We start from the raw sequence: 19,005 nt of genomic DNA on the forward strand, positions 1-19,005 counted from the left end.
GCTATGCATGCTGCTAAAATTGACCTCCAGTACCTAAAGTTTCAGACCTTAATTACTTTTGTCATTCTTGTTTTTCTGGTTTAAATATTTCTTGTTGTTTTTCTGGTTGTACTGTGCAGAAATCATTGTCATAACATCAACGTAGAATTTTCCTGCACTGAACAGATAGAAACAACATTTATTGTTGATCTTTGGTACCCATACTGGTATGTACCAATTCTGATCAAATTTGAGCGACACCGTATAATTGCGGTATTTTTATCAAAATTTAGAGGGATCTGAAAAAAAATTGCCTGGAACGGAAAAATATTGTCTGCATTATATTTTATAAAAGCGACAAAATTTGACTTTGGCACTCAAAGGGTTAAAGTTACAGTTTTACAAAGCCTTCAGAAGGCATGATCATAAAAACGTTACATGCTGTGAAGCAAAATGCTAACCCTATGAGACTTTCAAGCTGCAATGATATCCTGGAATTTCCATTCTTTAGATTGCCATTAACAGCCGTGTCAGCATAATTCGGTGTACACTCTTGCTTACAAGTTTGGCACTGGCAAATTAGCAACGTATATATTCACAATGCATACATCACAGGTTCTGTCGTATTAAAATACAGAAAGATAGGTGGCCAGCCACATACCAATAGACTGACTAACAGGTACCACTAGCCAGCCTGACATGCAGGAACATACTGTCACACAGATCAACATTCAGACAATGAGATCGACACATGCAGGCAGACTAACAAGAATGTACAGAGAAATAGGCATACGCATGTGCGGGCAGACATGACAGGCAGGGGCTTACAGGCAGATGGTCAGTACTGATGACACATACAGAAAAATAGGTACATCCATTGAAAGACTGACTGACCTACACACAGTGGACATATACTTGTGCACTACAGACAAATAAACAGCCACATACAGCTTAGACTGGAGTGAGATATTCTTGGAGAACAAAATTAGAACTCCAGAGAAAAAGTTATGCAAATGGATGAGCTCTGCTCCCATATGCATCCTGTACAATGGGGTGATGTGCAGCGTCTCAGAAGCTGATATCCGATTGGGTGGCTGAATCTTACTGTTATAATTAAATTATACAAAAAGACTCCCTAAGTTGCTGTGAATAGTGACAATTGACCAATCAGACGTAACCTTCTGGGCGCTGCACATCAGCAGGGTACAATGTTCTTCACAGCTTGACAAACAGAGATGTGATCAATTTACAGAACACCGCATAATTTACATATGCTTTTATGGTGAAAATGCACTCTTTAGTATTGTCATTAACATATGAATAGAATGCTCCAAAAACAGAGGGGAGGCCCACCCCTCACATGCCCTCCTGGAGAACTCTTCATCCTATGTGAGTTTTGTTAACAAAATCAATCAGAAAACTTCATACCTAGCTGTAGTGTTTGCTGTAATACCTCAGTGATAAGCCATGTGATATAACATCATCGTACCATGTGAAATGCACTTTGAGAGCAAAATTGAATTATAGAGCTCTGTTATTATTTCCTAGATGTTGAAATCCCAGCTGCACAGTCAGTCTAGTGTGGATCATGTGAGCACTGGCACACAGAGCCATTTGCCACAAACCAGCAACCAGGAAATGCAGCATGATGGAGAGGAGAAAGCAACACCTGATGTCCCCGTGCCGGAGTTGACCTTGACAGCTGAAACAGCCCTGCAAGCAATCAACACTGACCAGCTCATCACAAGCAAAGATGACAGCAAGTAAGTTGGATTCTGAAGTGTCAAACAAAATTGCTGCCATCTTCTGGATCAAGCTTCAAGGGTTTCTTCAAAGAAGAGCAGCATTCCAGTCCATTCAAAGGCCTGTCTAAAACTTTGAAGTGTTACAGTCACAAAGCACTGTGCAACAAATTAAGGTGCAGCTGCATGTTGCCAACAGTGTTTTTCAAAGGAATATTTCTCATCTTAGATGACAAGGAAACCCTCTCATACTGTATAATTTAAAACAGCAGAGAATCTAAAGTTTAATATCATAGCAATAGTTTACTCGAAGGATGAAGGGGTGTATATTTGGGGTAAAAACCCTCAAGTTTGGTATTAATGATGAAACTTAATTTAAGTAAAAAACTTGATACTATTTTCTGAAATATAATATTTTATTTGAAAGAAGAGTATGTGTAGAAAAAAACACTTATTGTCTATCCTCATTCTAAAATGGCATGGAATGAAAGACTGACACTCAAAAAAGTTATTAAAATCAAGATTAGCAAAATTAAAATGGCTCTTATTCAAAATGTAAGAACTTTATTGCCAATAAAATAGTCATTTTTTTATAGCATTAAAAGAACATAGTGTGAAAATTTGAGAAAATTTGACTCAGCCAGGTTGGAGTTAAATTCTTTGGAAATATTGAAATTGGGAGAAAAGAGAAGCCAGAAAATTGGGTGACTTGCATAAATTTGCGTAAATTACCACTTCTGTATCACGTAACTTAAGATTACTGTAGAAACTCAAAGGTAAACCCTACAAATATTTTAATCTTGGGTCAAAAAATTAATTAAAATTGAATGAATATTTGCAAAAAAGTGATTTTGGATCAAAATACACTGTGTTGGGTGCAGCGCCCCTTAACCCTTTCACCACCATGGTTTGTCCCAAATCCATTGTTTTCTATGGTAAAGTTGGACCTGTATACAGGGAACTGGGGGTGAAATGGTTAAGAGTCAAATTGACATCAGATGAATATCTTTGCACTTCAAAAAACAATCTTGCCAACTCTGCTGTGTTCAAATGTCCAATTGCTTGGTTGTGCCAATTTCGTTGAAAAAATGCACTCGCAGGGATTGGGCGGTGAGACTATATTAACATATTGAACTCTGTCACCAGCAATCTCCTGAAGGTAAACCCTACAAATATTTAATCTTGGGTCAAAAAATTAATTAAAATTGAATGAATATTTGCAAAAAAGTGATTTTAGATCAAAATACACTGTGTTGGGTGCAGCGTCCCCTTACCCTTTCACCACCATGGTTTTTCCCAAATCCATTGTTTTCTATGGTAAGTTGGATCTGTATACAGGGAACTGGGGGTGAAATGGTTAAGAGTCAAATTGACATCAGATGAGTATCTTTGCACTTCAAAAAACAATCTTGCCAACTCTGCTGTGTTCAAATGTCCAATTGCTTGGTTGTGCCAATTTCGTTGAAAAAAATGCACTCGCAGGGGATTGGGCGGTGAGACTATATTAACATATTGAACTCTGTCACCAGCAATCTCCCTGTAAAAAAGGTCGTGTTTTCTTGAATATTTTCAAAATATTGGCAACTGTTGATTCCTTCACAACTTTTCTAGTGGATTTGCCATTCAGCCAAAGCTGGATTATTTCAGACCAGACATTTTTGTCAACTCTCTAGTTTGATGACATTTTTGCAAGGGCTTGACAAGACTACCTTTGGTTGATACCATTTCCAGTAGGGTGGAGGAACCTGAAATGGTGGTGTGAACAAATGGTGTATGCACTGATACCTTACTGTGCAACTGGCAGTAAAGTAAATTGATGAATGAGCACATGGAAAATAAGGGAAATGAAAAAATGACCCTCAACGAAATTTAAAAGCCATAAAAATATAAACTACACACAGGCACCATTGACTTCATAATAGTTTATTTGGGCATCCCTTGTAACAAAGTGCAGGTTTCTTGCCTTGTGAAGGCCATGATTGATCTCTTAGGAATTACTGAGCCTGTGCACAATCCCCTGAGGGACCACGACTAGACCAACCAAGAAAGTGTGCATTGCCCTTGCTGATTATTACGGTAATTGCATTTGAATGTGAGAACATCCCCAGCAGCTTTCTTATAGTGCTTGAACTTGGGTATAGTACTAAATATTGCGCCAGGAATAAAATGTGCATTTTGTTTCATGTATTCTTCCAGGCCGCTTCTAGCTCTGAAAAGTTGCCTGAGCTCTTTGAAGGACCAGATGTCCCTGTTACAAAGCCAGATGGACGAACACACCAATGTCGTACAAACCTCATCACAGTCCTGGAAGTGAGTGAAAAGATCATGTGTCTCCGTTTCCTCTCCAACCCTGTTCTCTCAATTTTCCTTTTGAGTTTGAGACAAGAAAAAGTGATGGATGTAGTGCCAACAACATGTTGTTCCTTTTTCAAAAGTCTACATGAGAAATATTATCATTTATCATGCGCTGACAATAGGTCCAGCAGTGTGGTTTGTCTCAGTAAAGCTGATTGCAACCCCTATAATGAGTGGTTTTACTGAATATAAAAGAGTCTGTCTTAGGGTACTACTCTGCCAACATGGCATTAGTCTTTGCATCGTTCTAACAGTGGTTATTGTTCAACTGTAAACACATGAATGCTCACCTCTTTCTGTGTGTGTTTCTGTCAAGGCTGAACTACTATTTGTTCCAGCCAATGTTTTTTATTTACATCTCTTTTCTGTGTCTCATCTGGAGAGAGGTGCGAAATAGGAATGAAAAATGTAATTAAAATATCATCTGAGATTTCATTGAGGAAAATGAATTTGAATAACAGTGAAAGGATTGACAGGAAATATTGAAGTCTGCCTAATGACTTATTTTAAAAAAACTCTGGTGAGATTTTTAGGAGACTCTTTTAAAAATTACTGATTCTTGTATCCATCCCAGGAACCATGAAACTCTTGAATGTCATTTCAAATTCGAACAAATCTGACAAACTGAATTGGTAAGTTTCATTTCATGCGTTCCTGTTAAAAACAATAAAAAGACAAGCGCTGCATGGATGGGATGGTATGAGGCAGCATCTGAGACTGGTTCACATTTATTCGCCGCATGTCTTAGTACAGAGATTCTCTGTATCGGTGTGTGTCAATAGGTGGAGAGTGCTTGAATTTCACTGCATAGGGGCAGTGTTTTATGAGGCATGGTGTAAATTATCCACTTGAATCAGGCCCGCCTCCTTATAACAAATGCAACATTGTTACTCTGAAAATGTCAAGAGGTCTAGTACTCGTAGGTGTGTTTGCATGTTACCGTTGTCACCAAACGCATTGAAAGGCCTTCAACCAATTGATACATTACCGTCCTTTGGCTTTGGAGAAGGTTAAGTTTTCATTCTTTCTGAAATGTTGATACAAGACCTAACACCAAGTTGTGAATACATCACCCAAGAAGACCTCTTTGAAATTTAGCTCATTTTGAAAATGCTGCTTTATAAGGTATAATGCTATCATTGGTTAAGCATGGCAGTGACATGTCACGTGAGCTAAAGGCGTTTCACCCTGCGAAATATTTTTTTGCTAATTTCAACTTTATAAATGCAGAATTTTGATTGCCAGAAGTAAATGTCAGATCACACCCGATGATGTGCAAAGTCTGGGTCGGTTGGATGGAAAGTGGACAAAGATTTGCCTGAAATTTTTCGAGTGAAACCGATTCTTCAAATTCTCCCTTTCAGCTATGTCATCAACACAGTCAATGCCATCCCTCTCTTTGAAAAAGTAAAAGTGGTAGACTTTTGGCATTTCTCCATAACTCCACAGACCTTTTTAAGGTAGCTATATACCTTTTAGACACTTTCAGATTTTTATTTTTTTCTCAATTGAACACGACCCAAACCCCAATAAAGTATACATTTTCTGAAAGCCCTGATATAGAGCTATCCGACCAGCACAATACACGGTCATTATTTGCATAAGAGTCACGTGACAAGCGTTTTGCTGAACCTTCCAAAACCCGGTTTTTTCCCGCCTTATGCGAACACGCTGCAAGATTTCCGTTGGAATTTCTTCATTGACAAGCCTTGACAATATCCTTCAAAACCGTGTCTGGGATTTTCTTTATATGCCTTTGTTTTTTTTTAATGCGCTCTTAAAGGTTTTAGATGAAGGTGCTTTTCAAGGAATTTAATTATCACGCCATATAATTTGAATGGAGCCTCCGGGAAAAAATCGCAGACACGGTTTTGAAGGATATTGTCAAGGGTTGTCAATGAAGAAATTCCAACTAGAAATCTTGCAGCATGTTCGCATAAGGCGGGAAAAACCGGTTTTTGGAAGGTTCAGCAAAACGCTTGTCACGTGACTCTTATGCAAATAATGACCGTGTACTGTGCTTGGTCGGATAGCTCTATATCAGGGCTTTCAGAAAATGTATACTTTATTGGGGTTTGGGACGTGTTCAATTGAGGAAAAAATAAAAATCTGAAAGTGGCTAAAAGGTATATAGCTACCTTAAGAATGGGGACTGGATAGGCTCCTAAGCAAAGGGTTGCAGGCACAGCCTGTCATTTACTGGTGAAAACTGATGACAAGAACTAGACTACCAACACACAGTCACTGGGAAGGTGGTGAGGGAGGGAAGGAAAGGTGAATGCTTCAAACAGTGCAAGTGAGCTAGTAATGGCAGGATGCGGACAACATAGCCTGTTAAGGTAGCATGTGTCATGACTTAAAACTTTTGCTCAAACTTTCTTTAATGAAACTTTCAAAAATTCTCTCACCACAATCAAGAATAAAAATCAGCGGCAAAGTTTGGTACTATAGAACGAAATTACCTAACATTTACCGATATCCAAAATTCAAAATCGCTGCCACCCCTGTGTTAACTATGTGGGAAAAAATAAATTTTGTGACTTTAGAAAAACTGAGACTGTAAAAAAGTTTCTTACTCCAAGAGGTTTAAAAAGAGCCCCCACAAGGGGAACACCAGAAAAGTATTGCAAAAGTTTGAAAGTCTGAATAATTTGTCTGTAAGGCACAAAAGACTTTAACACATCTTCCACTGGTAGTGTATGAATGGTACAGTGAGCATGGAGAATCCCAACCAGCAACCTAAATTTGCAACTTTACTTGAGAACTGAAAAGCGACAGTGTATCAATTCTGGTGGTGCCCTCGCTGTAAATGGTGGCATGACCTAGCTTGTCCAGGGTCAAAGAGAATGGAGTGTTGGTACAGTACTGCATCTGGAAAGCGAGAGTGGTGTTTCAGAATTGCATGCTTGGAGGTTTAATCTGGTTTCAGTGATGAATGAATGTGAACATTTCAGATGTTTCCTCCATTCAACTCTGACTAGTCTTAATTGTAGAATTAGCTATGTACCAAGACAAAAGAATGTATCTCTCTCTCTCTCTCTCTCTCTCTCTCTCTCTCTCTCTCTCTCTCTCTCTCTCTCTCCCTCTCTCTCACATAGCTGTAGTTCTCAATTGTACTCATCAATAGACTGTGTGATGTTCTAAATATAACGTCTTTGTCTCTCCCTGTCTGTCAGTGTTACTACAACATTTTAGCAGTTTGGTGTCTCAGTGTGAATAATGCGCAGTGATCTATGCGTACAATTTGTGAGTTCATATTTGCTGAGTGGAACCTAGCCTCTTCTTGGTGAAGCATATTCACGCGTGATGACAGTGAAAAATGCATGGAGCATTTTAAAAATTTCAGTCAATGTTTTGGTAGGATGTCATGTTTGCTACACATCCTTAATTCTTGCAAATCGCAGATAGTAGCTGCACAGTTCAAAATGCTTCTCATTTTTGACGCTGCTCTTACTGATGTCTTTCGTTCCTCCATCCTCTCTCTCAACAGGCAAGTTGACAATCAAGTTCAAGCGTTACACCGTACCTGTGCAAGCAGTCCCGTCTCCTCCCTGTACGGCAGTTCACCAGCAAGCAGCGTACCGTCCAGCCCAGGACTCAAGTCACAAACATCCACCCCAAATTTACCTGATGTCCAGGATCTGTGAAGATCCTGCTACTTTGCTGCCAATCTGTACATACATACGTAGTGCCAATTTAGAAAAGGAGAGAAATAAAGGTGCTCCAGGCCCCTGTTCTACGCTTTTAATACAAATAACTTTTTCTACATCTTTATTCTTGGGGTTGATTACTGTTCTTTTCTTCCAAGAGAATTCTTCTATGAAAGATTTATGAGGTCCCCCATGATGTGATGGCTCTGAGCATGTGCAGTAGTGATACTGCCAATCCTGAGTGCCAATTACATGTGTATTGTCAGAGTTAGGAGTTCTTGGGGCAGAGTGAAAAATTCACTCATTGAACATGAACATTTTAGGACAGGAAACATCATCTTGTTTGTTCTGTTCGTTACTAGCATTGCCAGACAAACAAAATTTGTCTCCTTCGTGCCTAATGGCCGATAGCAGCCATTTGTGTATATTACACATTCTGATCCTAAATGAACGCAAGGCACTTTCAGCATATGTCAAGTCTGGTTGACTGTAAGTAAGTGGTTTCTTTGCAGACTCTGTAAATGACTCAAAAGGACTACAATTTTGATACGACTTCTGAGGAACAAATACTTGTTCACTAAGCATTGAAAGACCCTTGAACGCCAACCCTTAGATACAAGCTATTGTACAAAAAGGGGGTTTGGGGGACCCCTAGCTATGTACTCTATACTGGCCCCAACCCTAATGACTCCCTAGGTTACAAACGATTAATAAGAAAACTATATGTGAACAGTGAGATGTAGTACTTCACTTTTACTTACTCAGGATATGAAGGTCATTAGCAATGTTATAGATAGCTTAGCTTTGATCTGGAAGGGCAGTAATAAGAAAAGTTTTTGTTTCTACTGCAGGGGATTGAGGAGCATATTTAGACACCATCTGAAATATGGAGTTGATATCCACACATGAATTTGACTGTATTACCCATGTAACTCACTCAGGCACTGAGAACAGCAGTGTTAGGTGGTTGACAGTAGAGTACATTATCTCCTCTAGTGACACAGTCTATAACTTTCAGAGTACTCTGAATTTCCCATATTTCTAACCTTAAATTGTTTTAAAAAAGTATGAATTTTAAGGTGACATTTTTCCTAGCTCTCCTGGAGAAGTATATTTACCATGACACAACTCACCGACTCCTCAGTTCTTCATGTAATTGGCAATACCCAGAAATCCCATTGTCTATGTAAAATCCACCCTCACATTTTAATGCTAGATCACAAACCTTGTCACATTTACATGCAATGTAAAATATGAATTTCAGAAAAATTCTGAGTTAGAGGTGAAAGGCCATTATTGAAAAGTTGCCAAACGATGTACGGGATAAAGCTTGCCAGGGCCATTAGCTGTGTTCATGTAATGTAAAAAAAATTCTGCAATAAACCTCAACTGCAGTGTTGGAAAAAAAGCAATTTATAGCAAGATGCATGCATTTGCAGCATCCATTGTTTTGTGTCATAATGACCCTATGTATTGCCTTATGGTTTTATTTGTCTTCATATTGCTTTATTCTACTTAAATGTTTTTCTTTTAGATATCCTCATGTACAAAGGGTAGGAGGTTGAATTTCACACTTGAATATTGTATCAAACAGCTTGTATATTGGAGCACACTTTATTAGGATAGTAGAATCGGGAGTATTTCAAGTTTTTACAGATAATAGCCAATGTATCGGTGACTATACAGAAAATTAAAAAGCAATTTAATTTTATGGAGGACATTATTCAAGACTACTCAAGACCTGTTAAAGGTCACTGGAACAGCAATCTGTTCAGACTCACTGTTGTAAAAGTTTGGAGTGGCTTGCAGCATTTGTCAAGCCACTTCAAAGGTAGTTCCCGCATTACAAGAGGAGATGTACTTTCAACTATGTCACCTTTGCATATCCGGTGGTAATGGTCTGACTCAACAGTGTAAACAAATTAGGATTGTCCAACATTTCCCTTTGCAACAAAGCAGATGTGCATGAAAAGTGCACAAAAACACAATTTTAAAAAGTTGTAATTATTGTATCAGATAGAAAACTGCAATGGCACTATTTGTGTGTGACTTTTAGAGGAACGATTCCAGGTTGTAGAATTGCACTGCAGCTGTGCCACATCCAGTGATGTAATATTGTCAACATTTCTGTTGTCATGAAACTTCCGGGTCTTTGTCCAAAAAAATCAAATCTGTCCTGGTATCTCCTCACAAGCAAATGAACATGCCCAGCAGTACATGCTTTGAAATTGAAAGACTGAATACTTTCCCTCAAACTTTCTGTACTGAAACTTTCCATCATTTCCTTTCGAAATCAGGAGAATAAAAAAACAGGGTTCATACTGGAAAATTTGGTACCAGTGAAACGAATTACCCAATATTTACTAGAAATTCAAAATGTCCACCTCCGAGAGAAATTAAATTTTTGATTTTTGCAAAAAAATATGCCACTGAAAACTTTATGTATTCAGTAAGCTTCAAAATGAGCCCCCACAAAGGTAAACTAAATGAAGATGCCATTCTACCTTAAAAGAATTAAAGGTTTACTGTCACCTGTTCCAATTTTGCCACAGTTACCATGGAAAGAGAAAATCTGACCAATCACAGCTTTTAAGCGGGTGGCTGCTTTTTAAAAACAGCGCCCTCACATGGGCATTTTGAATACCAAGGAACGCCCCTTTGACCATATATGGGCATATTTAGATTACAGGTGACTGTATACCTTTAAATATAGCTGACAGATTGCCCTATAGATAAATGGAAGTTGGTTGTTTGTTTGATGTTGACTCTGTTACTTTATTGATTTCCCGCTCTGTATCATCTGTCCCTTTACCCTACAGCACGAGTCTTACAAAATTTCCACAGGAATTGTTTTTATGTGATCCCAAATGTTGAAATATGCAATGAGTGTCTTTTGGGGAAACCACTTTTTTCAAGTACACTTAACTGTAGAATCAAAACTCTGTTTTCAAGTAATTGGAATATTTAAATCTATCTCAAAGTAAGAAGGTATGAATAATAAAGATGTGTTATAAATACATTTACAGTGCACGTCCCACCCTAAAAATAAATGCATGTTCAATATTTACGGAGCCTCAAAGTAACCAGGTTATTATTAATATCCAAAATTATATATTAATTTATAATAATAGCACTAGAAATCTAAAATTAAATAGGTTGATGTTTTGGGTTACCAGTAATGAGATATATTGATACACCAGAAGAGAGAGAATTTTATGGTCAGTTGTAGGGGCGGCGGTATTGTTTGAATGGACAAGATGGGGAATGAGGGCTTTGCACAAACATCCTACTCCGGGTTTTCAGCTATGAATACCAACATTTATCATTTTGGAGGGCTTTTTGCAAACAGTTTACAGTCTGTTTTCAGCTATGAATACCTAGGTATGTCGTTTTTGGGTAGTAATAAAACTCTTGAATTCACAGACCTCCAGGTGTGTGGTGTTTTACCTTTCCCGGTCATGCACATATTTATACACTTTGTCACACGACCACTTGTTCATTGTGTAACGGATCCAGGGAACTTCCACGCCCTGTCGTCCACATTCCCGCCTCGAAACGGAGTTTTGTCTGCTGACGGGACTGTAAGCAAGATTACAGGTATTCTAACAAACTATGATTATATCTTCACCTTGTGTTCGCCCGTTGCAATTCTCGATGTTTTCGTCATGAACAAGTTAATTAGTTACCCCATGGCGAATCAAAAGTTCGCATTCTCGTACTTTGGTAAATGCTTTAATGGTTATAATTATTTTACAGCCAAACTTCAGCCTAGCCATAATTGGCTATAATATGCTGGCATATCTCACATATGTGTCTTTACAAACATTCATTATAATGTAGTGCCATAATGTGTGCGTGCATATGTGTAGTGGTCTCGACTAAATTAAGTAGTCTAAGCTTATCAAATGTACTGCGTCTTGGCCACTGAAAAAAAAAAGATGACAAGAAGTGTGAAACAAAGCTTATAGAGAGTGTAACCAACGGGAACCAAATTTGGCTGAAGAGGGTATTGAACACGGTTTTGGCGCCTTTATAAGCGATCTAAGGTGATCGATCATCCAGGCAACGCTGCGAGTACCTGTAATGGGAACGAACCATCGTCTGGTCGTGATAGGGGTTGAATGCCCAGCATATGTTACAGTATAGGACACAAAGTATTGCACATACGCGACACGCAACAGGGATGAAAATTAATAAATTGCATTAATCTTGCGCAGTTCTGAGAGATGGATACTTATGAAAAGCAAGCAACTTACAAGAATATGAAAACAGTTTTGTGCATTTGTTTGTTCGTCTGAAAGGACAGAGAAAGATTATAAACTTTCCTTGTTGACATTCGATTATTTTCTTGATCAATGCATGAAGCGACTTTTTTTCAGAAAAGTCCATCCTCGCCTTCAATATAACATTTTCCAGCCCTCCGACATTATAGGTTGCACCCATCATCTGTGAGAAAATGTGGTTTTACTACCGACTTGGGAGGGGGTTTTAGTGTACAGGTTTCACCATGGGAGATAACAGGCCCAGTCGCCTGGCTTTTCTCGGACGTATGCAGCAGATACTGGCTGACGCGATGGCCATCGCGTTCACTGCACGATCTACTCTTTAATTTACTCAGTTTACTCTGTTTTGAATCAGATGTTTATATGCTTGCAGACTTGAAGGAGTTTTGGGGAAGTCAAACCCTGGTTCTCGCATTGGTACGGTGCTTGTTGACGCGTCGACTATTTGCCTGTTTTTGAGTTTTTTCTCATTTACATGTAAAAGTTGTGTCCAGTCATCCAGTTTGTTCAGAGATAAAGCGGCTGAAAACCCCAGCCCCTTTAAAGGGGCAGGTTTGTTTATTAGCCCCATCTCTGAACAAAATAACTGGACAGTTTCAAAGGAGAACAAGCGACAGTAGCTCATGCGAACTAATGCGATCACCAGGCATTGAGATTGCTGTTCTGGATGTAAAGAGGCTGCCTTTCATCAGCTTCATTTCGGAACAAATTGATTTACATGCCATCTTTCAAAGGAGGGCATGATTGAAGTCACGCAAATAGTCAATGCCAACACAGCATTCACGCGACAACCAGGGGTTTACGACCGCCGCTTCAGGGTATTTTTGAAACCGAATACCAAATATGCCGAAATTCACCCCGTAGTGTATACTAAACAGAAGCGTATGGGCAATGAAATTAAAAGATATGAAACAATCTTTCGAGGGAAAAATGCTTATGACGAACCCCTTCAGTCTGAGCAGGGATGAGTTACCGCAAGCGTGACGAACAAACCTCATTGCGGTTCAGACCCGACAGGTGCAGCCAACGAACAATGCACTTTTAAAAAGGTCCTTACTATGATAAGATATATTGTGCATGGCAAATAATGTAAATTGACTAATTTTAAGTCAAGAGGGTAATTAACTAGCTGTTCATAATTTGCCCTCCCACAGAACATTTTTCGACTAACCCTCCCACACTCAAACTTCATTTTTACCCACTCCCCACTTATTTTTGCCTGTTTCCCCTCCCCACTGTGAATTTTTGAAGCTCCCTCGCCCTGTGGCGAGAAAAACTTGCCAATTTCCCCTGCCCTGGAAACAATTCCCATCAAAAAGTTTTTCGCCAAGCCCTGTCCCCATGACAATCAACCGATATCCACCCTGCCCTACAAAAAAACCCTAAAATTTGCTCCCCTACCACCTAAAAATATGTCCCCTGCCCTAGCAAAAGTAAAATTTCCCCTGCCCTCAAAATTGCTCCTGGAATGGCTTTTTCGATGAATACTCCGTTGGCTGCACCTGACCCGACCCCTGTTCGTACAGGAGAACAAGAAGTTAGTGTAATAAATATGTTCGTCATTATGAAATATTGATATGGATGTAAGTATTTCATCATGATTGAGCTTCCTTTCTGCTTAGCACAGGTAGCAACACTTGATCAAATCACTGAACATGTACATGAATTATGTGAAACAAAAAACTTCTACTGTATATTGGACGCCCCGGCCTAGTTTAACATACACAGATACATAAATTCACCGGCTTTCAGAGCGATGATTTTATCGAGTGCTCCGCAGAAAGGAAGCTCGACCATGATATAATACTAACACGGTTTTATGGATATCAATATTTCATAATTATGATATTATTTTTACGAAATAGATATCATATTTATTAGACTAGTTCGCCTGTGTATTCGTGCGCAAATTGGCACTAACCACGTGCTACGATTATGCCATGGAAACCGCGTGTGCATGTCAGAATCAACACCGTCCAGATTTTGTTTTGAAATAGTTTGAAAACCAAACAACCCATTATAGCAATTTATCGTGGGAGTGGAGTTGTGTTTTGTTTTTGGGGGTTTTTTTTGTTTTGTTTTTTTTTTGTTTTTTTTTTTTTTTGGGGGGGGGTTCAAAATCCTAATTTTGTCTTCGGAGTTTGGTACTTCAAAACTTCCGTTTTATAGGGAGGGGGTCTTGCCATGCACCTATTTTGATTATGTAAGGATCGTATGTGCCAACACTTTTAAGGTGTCAGCTCTGATTGATTGTAACATGATTTAGGTGCGATACACCAAAGTTTCTGCAAAAAGGCTTAAAGTCCATATTTCTGTCGAGTTCCACCATAAATTGGAAGTGTTTCCTGAATATAATTTGCACACAAAATAAATTCGCTTTTATATACACGCGTCACGTGCTAGACTATCCAATAGCCATATCCAATTGGTAAATCTTCTGAAATTATGTTTTATTATTTACATATTTTAACAAAAGGTGCGAAAGTGAAAGCGGTATTTTTAATCGAACATTTAGTCATACCCTTATTTTCTGTATGCCCATGTCGCTAGGTATTTTTATCGATCCATAGTTCATAAAAACGGATAAAATTATTTATGTTACATTTATTTGGTGTGTTACGCGACCCTACAACTGTAAAACGCGAGTTATTTCGCTTTTCGGGTATATTTTAGCCTAGCACCAGTGTAGCAGTTGCTCCCTGGTCGAGAACACGGCACTGCTACATTTGATAAGAGAACGAGAATGTGGTTGTGTATCTTGAAGCGAAGTAGTCAAATTTTGCTGACATATATCCAGTTTTTAAAGACCCCAAGGGGATTAGGGTCAGTAGGGTATCCAAGTTCTGCGTAATTTGTTGTTGTTGTTGTTGTTTTTTTCTTCTTTTTCTTCTTCTTCTTATCTTCGTTTACATTACCGGTATATGACGAGATTTCGATAAACATTATGAACAATGTTTGATAAAGGGTCGCTGGCAGTAATTACCACAAACACTAAGTAGAGTTTATGGTGCATTGCACAGAGAGAGAGAGAGAGAGAGAGAGAGAGAGAGAGAGAGAGTGTGTGTGTGTGTGTGTGTGTGTGTGTGTGTGTGTGTGTGTTTCTGAAAATCAAAACAGGCCATCACCGGTAGTTAATATCGTAACTCACTCTTAGGATGGGAGGGTTGGTCATGAGAACTTGCAGGCACGCTGATCCTCTAAAATGTGACCCTCCGCCACCGCTATTGCTAAATTCTAAAACTTAACCCTCCTCTGAACGCCCAGTGACGATAAATTTTAACAAATTGTGCCTGAGACTCAAGTAATTATAGTGTGATGTGAGATTTGCCAATAAATCGTACTTTATCTCTGAAAAGTTGTCCTCGTGTTATCAGAAAATTATACCTTGATAGCTTTGAATTGGTGCTATAAAATAGCGTATTTAAAAAAGTTACCTTATAGATCTGCTTTGTAAAGGAGGTAACCAACTTTACAACAATTAAGTGCCCCCCGACCCACCCCCCTGTGATTGGTTGAAGCTCACCTATACACGGCGAAGTATTTACGTCAACAGTTCAAAGGTGTACAGCTGTCTTGTATTTTGTCTGCCAATATCCTGAAAGAGTTTTCGTATTTGGCATCTCTACTAGAATTACTGTATTTAGAGCAGAACACCTGCCGCTGACCACGACCAGGCGTTTTCCATGCGTTTTGTCGTCTCCATAGACTGTTTTGTCCTCTCCTAGCACATGTCCTGTCTTGACATATTGTAAATAGCTTCCGGTATGTTTTACGTGACCCCTCAATTTCAGATGCACCTCAAACAACGCACAATATTTGAGCGAAATCAATGGGTGTCACTTTGCATAGAAGCTTCTCGGCAATCGTGAACTTTTCCGACATCTCAACGTTAATTCGTTTATCAGCAAGACGCTTTCGTTGAGTTTAAAAATTGGGACTGCATGAACCACAGAGACTCTGAGATCACTCAGCTTTGTTTATAGAAAAGGCGAAAGAAAAACATGAAAATACAAAGTAAGTTAGTGCAAACTATACACCCTGGAAATAAATCTAAGGTCCATTGACAAATCAATACAAACAGACCACCACTACAGCTGTAGTTGAAACAAACAAACGACAGCAATAAATGAGAAACAAACAACGTTGTCGTTCCGAAAGTTAACGTGACAAACATAAAAGGGTGGATATTTCTGATTGCGATATGCACTTACATGTATCCTAATGTGATGTTTATCGGGTCTGTCGAATGGACGAGATAGCATTGACACAATCATCCAATGGGACAGTGACTCTTGAAATAACCCTACCATCGGTAACTGTCACATAGTTGATTTTAAGTGTTTTTAATAGTTAACGTTTTGTCTTTGATGCGTCACGTCCCTTAACCTGTGAAGGCATGTTTGAAGGCTCGACGTGACGCCAGGCTAGGACCATTATTATTTCTACGTTTTTCTACACATGGCTAGTACTTCACCTTTATAGCTTGATAACAGCCACGTCACTTCACCTCAGACCCACCACAGAAAAGTCGGCCTGAAGATACACCGTATCCCAGCGTCCTCCTGACTCCTGTAGGTCGGTTTTACCATAGATCCTCAAGAAAAACGTTTTTTCTCGAGGGTCTATGGTTTTACAAAATATCCTTTCCCATGAGAGTTTATGTCGCGTGCGATTTTCTCCCATTTTCTTGCAAATAAAAGTTAGATGCATTAACAGGCTTGAATGAGAGAGCTTCTGTGAAATTTTGACAGATTAAGGCGATTCCGGGTAATTTTGTTGTTTGTTTACACTTTATGACCGACACCCGTATACATCCGGTTCGGATCTCACGACATCGAACAGCCGCACTTAGATGAGGTGTATTGCCTGGGCTACCTTCTTTCCCAAAAGAAGTTTGTGACCATACATTTTTTGCGTTTTGTTCACGTTAGCGTCTTGCATTGTTTGAGGTAGCTTTCCCAGGGATATCGTAGCGCAATCAAAACACCCTCTTGCTCCGGGGGCTATGTTTGTGGCTATTTTGGTCAGGCCACGAGTCACGAATCAACTCGGCCTTTGACACCAGGCCGAGAAACAATTTAATTTTGTCGACAAAAAACCACAGAAAGGGAAAAAGAGCTCTAGCTGGCTACATGTCTACACATATAAAATGATGAGCTTTTAAGAATTGGACCCATTACTGACCAATGTGAGGTAGCTGACTATCGGCTATGTTCATCAGGAAAGTTGGAACACGAGAAACCTAAAAGTGCCAAAAACTTACTTAACTGTACATCCCTGCCTTGCGCTGTTGTGACACGCCCAACCATATACGTATTTCCACAAGTCCTGAATCTTAAAGGTATGTTATAACAGTACAGACATTAAATTGCACAATCAGGCGAAGCTGAAAAAGCATCACACTTTTCATGCCTATTTGATCACTATTCGGTATTTCATGCATTTGTGTATACACCAGTAAACGTGGTTTTCTATTTTCAGTTATTTCATTTATATTATATTTCATTTGATTTTTTAGATTTGGAAGGTACTATTGTTAGAGTTTTGCTACATATGACAGTAAGTCCAAGCCAAATATGGGACATTTTAGCATGGTTTGGGAGAACACTAAGCGCATACTGTGGTTGATATGATTGAGGAAATTTTCGGGATGTTACAGCTACCGGTCAAATAACAAGGTGGTGTGATGAACACTGCTCTTTGCATTCATACGCAGTTTCCCTTCTCTGTTGAAAGTTGTCGACATATTGGCTTTATGCTGAGTCTCGAAAATCTAACCCTTTGAGTGCTATGATATTTCCCGCCAAAATTCTAGTGCAACATTTTGCCAATTTGTATGAATTTTTTTGTAATTATTATAATAATTTTGGAGCAAGTGGACATAACATTTCATTGCCTACAGTTTTTGATCAAAATAGTGGGAAAAATATGAAAAAAAATATCTGCATTATATTTTTAGGTGAAAAAAAACAGTTTTCGTCGCCTTCCACTTGATAAGTCCAATACAGTATTAGTAAGCCATAGGTTCCTTTGTATCACAATCAGTCGATCAAATATTAGGGCACGGCACCGGACCGTTGTTGATACATTTATAAAATGTACAGTGACAAGACCCAGCATAAATATCTTAGGGCGAGTGGTACACGCTTCATTCGGGGTGAAAAGACCTAAAAGACGCTTCACCATATGACATTTCGACGGAGATTCAACACCAGTTACCAAGGAGCGGGTACACAATACATTGGAAAACAAACAAAATCTTGAAAGAAACCGGTAATAGAGCCCTTCAGTTTTCAGACTGTAAGCTTATTGAATTCGAACAAACGGCGGAAAAAATAAAGGTAAAAAAACTTATTTCGTTTGCAGGTAGCTTGCAACTCCAGTAGGCCCTATATGGAATATTTTACAATGTAGACGATTGAACTCTCCAAAACCTACACGGAGAATGACGCCATGCTGTGTATTATGAATTATTATGCATTTCTTTTAGTCTATTTTGGTGATTCATCGATAGTATATTTTACAAAATCACTTATCGTCTTTCCCTGTAGTTTTTACCTGCTGTATTTTATTCATATGTCGATGATGTGGGTTAAGCGATTGTAAATCGTTTGTGTGATCGACTGTTCAGGTACACTTATCCGCCGAACATCCCCAACACCATCATTACAAAAAGTCAAAACTTAAAGATATCTTTTCTTCCGACAAATCTGAAGGGATGATATGATGCTGTCTCGTGATTTGTCACGTGATTTGTTACGTAGACCAAAGAGGCCTTTGTCGACACTGCACATTTTATAAATGTATCAACAACGGTCCGGTGCGGCCGTGCCCTTCTTTCTCTGGTGACCTTACAATGTTCCATGGAGAAATATGAGAAATTAGTCAATTTTAAGACTGAACACACGGTTAATTTAACCTTTATACAGTAAATTAGACGCCTATACAGACTCTTCCTTTCAGAGATCCATGCATAGCCGCTTTGAACGAATCTTG

The 19,005-nt window shown here is 39.0% G+C and overlaps 1 protein-coding gene across 1 annotated transcript in view; it reads left to right on the top strand.

Moving 5' to 3' along the window:
* Positions 1-7,780, top strand: part of LOC139146027 (golgin subfamily A member 3-like) — a 44,511-nt gene extending 36,731 nt beyond the window's left edge. Inside the window, exons 15-17 of the mRNA XM_070717475.1 lie at positions 1,528-1,742; positions 3,918-4,031; positions 7,567-7,780. Coding sequence (XP_070573576.1) covers positions 1,528-1,742; positions 3,918-4,031; positions 7,567-7,723 — 486 coding nt within the window. The 3' untranslated portion in view covers positions 7,724-7,780. The remainder of the gene's footprint in view (positions 1-1,527; positions 1,743-3,917; positions 4,032-7,566) is intronic.
* The last annotated feature ends 11,225 nt before the right edge of the window (positions 7,781-19,005 follow it).

The sequence above is a fragment of the Ptychodera flava genome, chromosome 12, assembly GCF_041260155.1.
Source record: "Ptychodera flava strain L36383 chromosome 12, AS_Pfla_20210202, whole genome shotgun sequence".
In the NCBI taxonomy this organism is placed as follows: domain Eukaryota; kingdom Metazoa; phylum Hemichordata; class Enteropneusta; family Ptychoderidae; genus Ptychodera; species Ptychodera flava.